The sequence below is a fragment of the Ovis aries genome, chromosome 3 (assembly GCF_016772045.2).
Source record: "Ovis aries strain OAR_USU_Benz2616 breed Rambouillet chromosome 3, ARS-UI_Ramb_v3.0, whole genome shotgun sequence".
Lineage (NCBI taxonomy): Eukaryota > Metazoa > Chordata > Mammalia > Artiodactyla > Bovidae > Ovis > Ovis aries.
Window position 1 is genome coordinate 91,300,250 of NC_056056.1, and position 11,218 is coordinate 91,311,467.

The window sequence follows — 11,218 nt, forward strand, 5'->3', positions numbered from 1 at the left end:
TGGGCATAGGCAGATTTCTTTTAACTGAGCCTCAGTTTCCTGAAATATAAAATCAAATAACAGTACCTACACCTCACACGTTTCTTATAAGGATTAAACAATCCAAGTGATGCCAGTGCCAGGCTCAATGCTTTATAAAAACATTCCATAAAGGTACAAAAGGAACAGCGCCTCCATCATCACTGAAGAGTGTACTTGAGGAATAAAGACAATGTGAATGACCACCAGCAAACCACCAATAAAGCTTACTGTTAACCTACACTGAGGGTAGAGTGAAATTTTTTTTTCAAGTTCGAAAATCAAGGAACTATTGTGAAGTATTACAACTGCCTCAATCTTAGAAGAAAACAGAACAAAAAAAGTTAAGTTCAGTCCAAAATCACACCAAAGTTAGCGTCTGAACAGAGATTACAGCCCAGGTTTTCCAACTCCCAAGCCAGTATTCTTCCTACCATCTCATGCTACCTTCCCCTCAGACCTCGGCTAAGCACAAGGAAGTCCCAGGACAGGGCCAGGATCACTGCCAGCCTTCTGACTGGGACAACTCATGACGAGGGGTAAGCAACTGACACACAGACACAGCAGAGGACCTGGTTTGGAGAAGAAACTCACCGTGAATCCAGTGTGGACGCAATGAGTCTGAGGTTCCCTGTGAGACCTCCAAGAGGACGTACCAATTACACCAGCAAATCTACTGCTTAAGGACTTGAGAGAAGACCCTGCCTAACATGCCCAAGCTGGACCTGAAGCCTCACCAAATCATCCTGCCTTTTAGGTGGACTTAACAATCTTTATTTCCTAACATCCCAACCAAACTGGTGAGTAGAAGACATGACTTTAAGAAAAAGAACCCTTTTCTAATCACACTGAGACAAAAAAGACATCCACCTGTTGTAGCACAAATTTAGATCACTATCTTCTAATGAAATCCTTAAAGATAACAAACAGGTGACTTAACAGGGCAACAAACAGAAAATTACACAGAGAGATACTCCGTGATATAGTACTTGGACCTCATTTCCTCTGATACTCAAAGTCAGAGGTTGGTTACTAAACTTTCTTCTCTTTAAGTTCTCGGACAATGTCATTAACAGGGCAAGTAATAAATAAGTGAAGGAGTGAATGCATGAATAAACAGACAAATTTCTTTTCCCAAAGTTATTTTCCATCATTATTATCAAAAAATTGAATGCTTTTCTATCTTCTGCTTAAGTGAAGCAGTCTCTATCTACTCCTGTGATCTAACACTGATATTCCAACCAAGCTCTAATCATGCTTACAGAGGTTTGGAAAAATGGCTGAATTTTAAAGAGGGCTGTTTACATTTTCAACTAAAACAGATAAAATGAAAGTTACAAGTCCCTTAGCAACAATTCCTCATTCACAAGAGCATAAGACACATAAAAATACTTATTAATCAGAACAGTGAAAAAAAAGTCAACATCTGGAAGCCTGACATACATCTGATTTAAAACCAGTTTACTAGAAGATCAACTTTTATGTGTGAGAGGGACCTACTCAGACATTAACCTCTAGTGCTATTCCCGAGGCTGGTTAGACCAGTGGTCACACAGCAGTGCTAAAAATGCCAAGGCCCTAAGTTGGAGGCAGGGGAAATTAATTTGGCTTTGATGACTATACTCCAAGACCAAGAAGTATATTCACAAATATCTGTTCTCACAAGAACTATAAAACATCAATAAGCACAGGAAAATGACAACTGGAAAATACTGATATGCCACTCCCCAATTTAAAAACTTCAACTCCCTCGATCTTCCAAATTGTCAGATTGCTGGTAAAGAGTATAAACTGAATAATTCTCTCCAAGACAACCTGACCCAAGTAAGAAGAGCTGACCGTGTGTACACCCTAGAGCACAGCAACTCCACCCGTGGATCCCTGCCCTCAGCAGAGCTTCCCAGCTCAGCCCTGGGAAGCATTTACAAGTGTGGAAAAACATCAGTCCTCTCAGCCCTCAGGGAGCCTAACTATAGCCCTAGGAAGGGGGCAGGCAGTAAAAACAGCCTCCTTCATTTAGCTCATTGCACCAAACATTATCCTTTTTTAAGTTTTGCTGTGCTTGGAAACTCTTACAAATGAATCCTATAAGATATGTTCCCAACAGCACAGTACATAATATACTGCCAAAAACGGAAACATCCCATGTGGCCATCAAGAGTAGAACAGATATATAAACTGTGGTCCATTCATACAATTGTAATACTATGCAACAGTAAAAATGAATAGTTTATAATAACCAAAAATATACGTCTAAGCAAAGCAAGTCACAGAACACAATTTATTTCACTTTTATATAGTTCAGTTCAGTCACTTAGTTGGGTCCATCTCTTTGCAACCCCATGGACTGCAGCATGCCAGGCCTCCCTGTCCATTACCAACTCCCAGAGTTTACTCAAACTGATGGCCACTGAGTTGGTGATGTTATCCAACCATCTCATCCTCTGTTGTCCCCTTCTCCTCCTGCCTTCAATCTTTCCCAGCATCAGGGTCTTTTTAAATGAGTGAGTTCTTCATATCAGATGGCCAAAGTATTGGAGTTTCAGCTTCAACATCAGTCCTTCTAATGAATATTCAAGACTGATTTCCTTTAGGATGGACTGGCTGGATCTCCTTATTGTCCAAGGGGACTCTCAAGAGTCTTCTCCAACACCACAGTTCAAAAGCATCAATTCTTTGGTGCTCAGCTTTCTTTATAGTCCAACTCTTACATCCATACCTGACCACCAGAAAAATCATAGCTTTGACAAGACAGACCTTTGTTGGCAAAGTAATGTCTCTGCTTTTTAATAAGCTGTCTAGGTTGGTTATAACTTCCCTTCCAAGGAGCAAGCGTCTTTTAATTTCATAGCTAGTCACCATCAGCAGTGATTTTAGAGCCCCCCAAAATAAAGTCTGTCACTGTTTCCACTGTTTCCCCATTTATTTGCCATGAAGTAATGGAACCAGATACCATGACCTTAGTTTTCTGAATGTTGAGTTTTAAGCCAACTTTTTCACTCTCCTCTTTCATTTTCATCAAAAGGCTCTTTAGTTCTTCACTCTCTGCCATAAGCGTGGTGTCATCTGCATATCTGAGGTTATTGGTATTTCTCTCGGCAATCGAGATTCCAGTTTGTGCCTCATCCAGTCCAGCATTTCTCCTGATATACTTTGCATATAAGTTAAATAAGCTTTATTTGCTTATTGACTATGCCAAAGCCTTTGACTGTGTGGATCACAAAAAACTGTGGAAAATTCCTCAAGAGATGGGAATACCAGACCACCTGACCTCCTCCTGAGAAATCTGTATGCAGGTCAAGAAGCAACAGTTAGAACTGGACATGACACAACAGACTGGTTCCAAAATCAGGAAAGGAGCACATCAAGGCTATATATTGCCACCCTTATTTAACTTATATAAAGTTCAGAAACTGGCAAAACTAAACAGTATGTTCTCTGAGGATACATACATATGTAAGTGCTAAAACTATGAAGCAAGCAATGGAATGTTAACACCAAATTCATGAGATGTTTCACGAGAAAGGGGGCTGGGGATGTCACCGAGAAGCACACGCAGGAGACCTTCTAATGCTTTTCCAAGTCACAGCACATGCTAAGATGCTATGATCTGTGGTATACACCAGGTAGCTAGAGAAGGCCACTAAGCCAGACGAGACCAGTTCCAAGGCTCTCCCAGCCCCGGGCCCACAGAGCTACCACAATGGCAAAGGGGCTCAACACCTAAGCAAGAGCAGCCAGAAAGTTCCATTCTCCAGGCTGGTGATGTTCCCCCTCTCAAGCCAGGTGGTGGAAACAAAGATGTCTTATTACTTAAACTGCACACATTTTGTATGCTTTTTTGAGAGTACGATGTACTTACAATAAAAAGGTTAAAATCAAGGTCTTAGTGAAAATTTCCTACAATGTGGCCGGAGCCCCATCTTTTACTACTGCCCCAACAGGCTCAAAGCAGCCCTCTCAGACAGCCCTCGCAAACACCACAGTCCTCTGTCCTCTACATTTGTGCTCACGTGACTGCATCTAGAACGTACTTCCTCCTCTTCTCGGCCGATCCATTTCCCTCATCACCCTTCAGGTTCTACCCCAAGGTCCACTCTTGACTAAAAGGTCTTCTCAGGCAAAATTCACTTTCCTCACATCTCCTTATTCATTTCAATGCTTCTTACAGTTTGATTCTCTCATGTAACCCATTTCTGTACTGTCTGAATTGCTATCTGACTCCACATGAGCTTCCACACAAGCACAGCAGAAAGAGTACTGGATTTGGACCCAGAAAATGTGGGTTCCAATCCCCCAACTATAAAGCCTCTGCGAGTTTCTCTTACCACTGTGAGCTTCAGTCTTCTCATCAACAGAAAATGTCAAATTGATACAACACACGGCAATGAAGCACCACTCCAACCACACATCAGTGCTCAGTACATAACTGCAAGCTTGTTTGGTAGGTTTCTAACCTGCACTGCCCAGCAACAGAGGCCAGAAACTGTTTCATACACAAAGAGGAAGTGACATGTTCCATATACATAAACTTCTAGATAATCAAAGCATCTCTTTAAGTGCCAAAATCTTGGGGATTTTACTTGTAATCACTTTGGATGAAAACTTTCATAAGGTATAGATTAAATTCCCTTCTTAGACATAAAATATGGAAGGCTTTTAACCTTTCAATAATGATTTAGAGCCAGCACTATGAATCTTAGTTATTCTATCACAATATAACACTATGACTCAGTAAACTGACTGTACAGCAGTAACTGCTATGGCTTCAGATTATGACTGCTTTTGTAATTCTTATCAAATTATTAACACTGATCTCTAACAACTCCATTCCCCTTTCATCAGCTATTTCTATTCTAAGAAACCAGGAAACAGTAAACAGGTCTCTCTGACTGCCTAAGTTCTGGATGTTAAGGTGCCCTTTTTCCAGGCTGAGTGATCAACAGTTATGCTCCAGTTCTCTGAGGTGGCTGGATAACTCAGTTACCATTCTTCTTCTTAGGGCATGTCACATTCTTCCAAGCCCTGGGTACATGTGGTCAAACACAACTGAGGTGTTCAAACTGCAAGCCCCACTGATAACCTACAGATGCAGATGAATAACATTATGTCCATACACAGATATTAAGACTCATTATCACCATGGGGCATCTCCGAGCCAGACACTTTAAGTACATACAAATAAGTATATCTGTGACACAAAGGAAACTTCACTGTTTTAAACACAGCCGCAAAACTTTTCTGCAACAAAATTAAACAGATCTCCAGACTTTCTACTTCTTCAGAAAGTATCTCTGTGTGTTGCTGCTGCTGCTGCTAAGTTGCTTCAGTCTTGTCCGACTCTGTGTGACCCCATAGACGGCAGCCCACCAGGCTCTGCCGTCCCTGGGATTCTCCAGGCAAGAACACTAGAGTGGGTTGCCATTTCCTTCTCCAATGCATGAAAGTGAAAAGTCAAAGGGAAGTCACTGAGTCATGTCCAACTCTCAGCGACCCCATGGACTGCAGCCTACCAGGCTCCTCCGTCCATGGGATTTTCCAGGCAAGAGTACTGGAGTTGGGTGCCATTGCCTTCTCCATCTTTGTGTAGCTGTGGTAAAATATTCAGCTGGAGGACTGGTGCAGCTGTCCATTCTTTAATAAACAGTGCAGCTAGCAGAGCTCCATAAAATGAGGAGCGTTTGAAGAGGAGTTTGAGACTGACAATGGAACTTCTGAATTACATGAAACTGATCAATGAACAAGCATTCTTAGTAGGTTCTGTACAAGCCACAAAGTCATGTTTCTCTCTGACCTACTATCAACTCTGGCTTACAAAGATCCATTTCTAAAGAATAAACACAATAATACCTACATATGACATTTCCAAGAAGCGTACCTCACTGAACTGCTGAAACAAAACAGATGGCAAAAAATCCTGAGGGTGTAAATCAACAAGAGGGCCCGTCCAGTTACTCTGAACAAAAAGTTGCAAACTGCTCACACCAAGTAGGAATATCTTCTGTTGTCTGCATATAAGAATAAAGAAATAAACATAAACCATTATGTATAACCACAAATACACTACTATTTCATTTCAGTGTTATTAAGAAAAATGTAAGATATCAACATTGAGATTATCTGAGAGTATTACAAAAAAAATTTCTGAAATCTACACAGTTTAGGTCCACAAAGTCCAACACAATCACCTTGAGTCACATATGGCTCTTTAAATTAATTCCCAAGTGGCCCTAGTGGTAAAGAATCCACCTGCCAAGGCAGGAGACACCAGAGATGTAGGTTCTATCCCTGGGTCAGGAAGATCCCCTGGAGAAGGAAATGGCAACCCAATATTCTTGCCTTGAAAATTCCAGGGATACAGAAGGGCTACAGTCCATGGGGCTGCAAAGAGCTGGACACAACTAGGTATGCACCCACATACAGATAAAATTTTAAAATTCAGTCCCTCGGTCATACCATCTGCATTTCCAGCGCTCAATGGCCAAACGTGGCTACTGGCTCCCACACTGGATGGAGCAGATACAGAGTATGTCCATCGTCATGAACATTCTCTTGAACAGCACGGGCTTAGCACCTGATCAGATCCTAAGAACATTGTCTTGCATTCTATTTAACAGCTCTGACACTGACTGGGTGAAAAATTGATTTTATACATAAGAAAGCTGACAATAAAAAGTTGTTTCCAAACATTTTCTTGATCTGTACTACAAACTATTAGAACAACAACAAAAAAACCCATAGATACTTTACTTGAACCTATTTCTTTTCAATCCTGCTTTGACTGAAGACAGGAGTAAGTAGATAAACTTATTCTGTAAAGGAGAAAAAATTTTAGGCTTTACAGGTCACACATGTTTCTTTTTTCCCTAACCCTTTTAAAAATGTAAGCAACACTCTGAGACACTTTGGCCTTAACCCACCGGAGGTAATTTGCCAACCTTTAGATTAAGACACAAGTGAAAGTGAAAGTCACTCAGCTGTGTCCAACTCTTTGTGACTCCATGGACTATACAGTTCACGGAATTCTTAAAGAATCTTACTTTTTGCAGTAGGGCCTAGGGAATATTGGAGGAAGAGGATGACTGCTGTCACTTTTTCTTCAGCATGAAGCTACAGGAATCCTCTTATATTCCCTAGGCCCTACCTCAAAAAGGAAGATTCTTTAAGAAAAAAAAAAAATCAAATCGACAAGCCATGGTATCCAGAATGCTCTGGACACAGAGCAACCGAAATCAGAGCAAAGAAAGAATAGAGGCTATTTGTAGTCTGTTTAGGAAACTTGGGGAAACAGGTGTGCAGCAAGATCTTAATGTAAGCCTTAATAAATGTCAGAACTAAAAATCAAAATCCTCAAGGAGAGCTAAGAATACAGTTTAATTTTCAAATCCTCAAAATAAAGTAACTGAAATGTCTCTTCTCAGCTCTATGTGACAAGCAAGAGTTCTGGTCAACCAGTGTATAATGCATTTGTGCATACACGTGTGTTCTCACGTGCACCACACAAAGCTATGGTAACACACAAACACCTGATAGCAAAATGACAGGAATGACACGAGAGGAGTGAAACGCTACCAGAAGGCCAGAAAAATAAAATGAACGACATTTGTTAAGTAAAATACAGTGTCTATAGTGGTATTCTTTTATGAACTCCTAATCGATGCAGATTACATTTTATTCATCTTTACAACCTCAACACCAAGCACAGTAGTTGAGTAGTAGTTTAGTTGAAGAACTAAAATGAAGTCATTTCTTACAAATTATGATAAAACAAAACTGCATATGTTTTAAAGAAAACTAAAACAACGTGGTTGCCAGAGCCAGTGGAGAAAAGAAAGGTATATTAACAAACTTACAAGAGTAAAATATAAGCCACTGAAAAAATTAGGTTAACTGCCGTGCAACTATCCCTTATACTGCTGCTGCTGCTAAGTCACTTCAGTCGTGTCCAACTCTTTGTGACCCCATAAACAGCAGCCCACCAGGCTCCACCGTCCCTGGGATTCTCCAGGCAAGAACACTGGAGTGGGTTGCCATTTCCTTCTCCAATGCATGAAAGTGAAAAGTGAAGTTGCCCAGTCGTGTCCGACTCTTTGCGACCCCATGAACTGCAGCCCACCAGGCTCCTCCGTCCATGGGAGTTTCCAGGCAAGAGTACTGCAGTAGGTTGCCATTGCCTTCTCCATCCCTTATACTAAATACTATTAAATTACATAAACATCAATGGAAGAAGATAAATCAAGGGTTCCATAATAAAAACATTAAAGATAACAATCTAAAAATAATAAAAGTAGTTACAATTCTCACTCGGCAATCTACAAATAGCCAGATGGATAGTGTACACTTTCATGTTAAAAGGAAAGAAGGTCCGAAATCTTAAGTATGGCTAAAACCTATGAGACCTAAGCAACTGGAAGCTCAGTGGTTGGCAGCTACCACCCAGTCATAAGTTAGTGTTATATACGATCCTCTGACATCCAACACCACTTTACCTTTTCATTCTCGATGGTCCTCTGGACAGAAGCTTTTACATAGATTATTACATACATCAAGAGTCTTGACTAAATGTAAAGCCAGGTTTTCCAAAAACCGCAAAAGTCAATGTGCCTTACACATTGTCAAGACACTACCAAATGTATTCAAAATTCATTTCTCTATGAAAATTCCAAATAAAATTCTACCTTCTGGTTTTGTCCAAATCTGCTGAGTCATCATCCAGGAATGTTACTATCTGCTTCTCTAGGTAGCTGTCAATCTTTTCTTCAGTTATTGTTGCTGAATTTAAAATACTTTGAGTCAATGAATTTAACAATATGGCTTTGTAGTTCCCTTCCAGCAACAATTGTAGGTAAGATTCACTCTCTGTAACAGAAAGAAAATTTGTACAATAATCCAAAAAACTACTATTTTCATAGTAGTAAAGGGTAACACTATTACCATTTCAGTATGCAAAAAAACAAAAAAGTATATATCTAGAACACTTCCTATAAATTAATCACGAAGCACTGTGCAAATTCCCATCACTTCTAGAATTAGGAGCTCATCCATATCATGAGCAGTAAGGCAGAAGTTAAACCTAGAAAAAATATTTCCCATTAGCAAGAAACATCATCCTTCTCCTGAGAATTCAAAAGGAATCGTACTGAAAACAGAAAAGTTTCCTTAGAACATTTCCTTTTACCACCTGGCTCCCACTACCCTCACCATGAAAGTGGTAAGTCACTCACTCCTGTCTGACTTTTTGCAACCCCATGGACAGCAGCCCATCAGGCTCCTTTATCCATGGATTTCTCCAAGCAAGAATACTGGACTGGGTAGCCATTACCTTCTCCAGGGAATTTTCCAGACACAGGGATCCAACCCAGGATCCCTAGGTTGATGTTCTCCTGCATTGCAGGCAGATTCTTTACTGTTTATGAGCCACCAAGGAAGCCCAACCATACTCCCTGGTGAAAAGCTGGTGCACTTATGGTTCCCCTAATATCCAAATGCACATTCCTGCCTGCACACTTTTACACTGGTGATTTCCTCCTGGGGAACTCTTTTCCACTTACTAGTCTTACTCTTGGATCAAAAATCAGGTCAAGTTTGATTTCTTCCATAAGACTTCCAGACTCAGACTTCAGAAACTACCTCTCACATGAAGCACCTATTGTATATAACACCCAAACACAGGTGTGTCCATACACACACACACACATCCCACTTATACATATATACTGTGTTAAACTCTCTCTTTCTCTCTCTCTCTCTCTCTCTCACACACACACACACACACACTGTCCTAAATTGATATTTCTCTTTTGGGTCCAGCTTAAACCCCACAACAACGTGTACCTATAACCCTGTAGTAAATGTGCCTTTTAACTCTTTGTTTCTCGGCTAACTGTGCTTTGCTTACAAGATTACATCTTTGCTGCCTCATTTCAGTTGTTGTACTTAGCAGCTGTGAGACTTTGAATAAATTACTTAACCAGCTTACTTAAATGTCTTCATCTGCAAAAAGGGAACAAAAGTACTGTCTACTTTATGTGTCTATTATAAGGATTAAATGACTTAATAAGAGTTAAGAGTTTATAAAAATAATTGACATTATTACTGAGGGCTTCCCTGGTAGCTCAGACGGTAAAGAACCTCTGGACTGGGAAAAATTTAGAGTGAAGACAAGTACGGAACCTGAAGACCACGCCCACCAGATGCAACACCTGAAGCCTTAAGAAATCAGGCAGATTTAGGAAGGAAGAAAATACAGGAGGGATGAAAACCCAGCCGCCGCCACCTGTTCTCCCCACAGTCCTCACGGCGGCCTAAGCCCCTCCCTGGCAAGTTCACCCCTCTCACCCAAACTGGCGACTCCCTCCTGCTTCCACTGCTGCCGCTCAGCCTGAGTAGGGAAGCCCCTCAGAACTGCCAGCTCCGGGGTCCACATCACCCCGGACATAGCTGCAGCCAAAAGATTCCTACGAGGGTCACACAGGAGTCAAAAAGACGAAAGTAAAAGTTAGAGCGACCAAGACGCCGACGACTAGTGGCGACAGTTCCTATAAACACAAAGCCTAGAACAGCATGTGCGGATGGAACAAGGAGGCCGCCATGACAGCAGCGCGGAGAACCCTGGGAAATACACGCATACTCGCTGAACCTGCTTCCGCCTAGGAGACCAACACGAGCCCTTAGTACCGAGCATGCCCACTGAGGATGCCCTAAGCTGGGGAAAGGGGCGGGGCTTGGGGAGGGGCCTTGGTCCCCTCAGCCCCACCCCCAGAGGCCTAACGTTGCGCTGTGGAAGGAGTGGAGGGCGTCGAGTCATTCTGCACCGCCCACTCAGGAGGCCGGTGGAAGAGGTTAAAGTTTTGGTCTTGCCCCAGCTGCCGTATAATTGGAAAGACTGCAGCTTTGATTCCTAAACCTCTTTAAGTCGGAACCCTCCAGACGACCTGATGAAAGCTCAGTCGGTCCTGACAAAGCACATGGGCCCTTACTACCAACACTGAGGTACCATTTCAGGGAATTAGAGACCCAACGAAGAGGAGTCCAGTGAATTCCATATAAGAACTCTGTCTGGACTTAAACTGGTGATCAAGTGGTTAAAAAACTGACTGCCGACGTAGGAGGACACGGGTATGATCCCTGGTCTGGGAGGATTCCACATGGCATGAAGCAACTAAGCCCATGCTACTGGACCCCCATTCCCTAGAGGCCC

At 41.8% G+C, this 11,218-nt stretch overlaps 1 protein-coding gene across 7 annotated transcripts in view; it reads right to left on the minus strand.

Annotated features, from left to right (window-relative positions):
- The window catches only part of TTC27 (tetratricopeptide repeat domain 27), a 181,215-nt gene extending 170,599 nt beyond the window's left edge, over nucleotides 1–10,616 (minus strand). For 4 of the 7 annotated variants that reach the window (XM_042246298.1, XM_060412318.1, XM_004006035.5 and 1 more), the window contains exons 1-3: nucleotides 10,357–10,616; nucleotides 8,697–8,877; nucleotides 5,897–6,026 (exon numbers count right to left, since the gene is read on the minus strand). In XM_042246298.1, the coding sequence (XP_042102232.1) occupies nucleotides 5,897–6,026; nucleotides 8,697–8,877; nucleotides 10,357–10,456 (411 nt within the window). In that variant the 5' untranslated portion in view covers nucleotides 10,457–10,616. Of the gene's footprint in view, nucleotides 1–5,872; nucleotides 6,027–8,696; nucleotides 8,878–10,356 lie in introns of all 7 variants that reach the window. The other 3 variants (XM_042246296.1, XM_060412316.1, XM_042246297.2) reach the window with 1 other exon arrangement.
- Nucleotides 10,617–11,218: the final 602 nt, after the last annotated feature.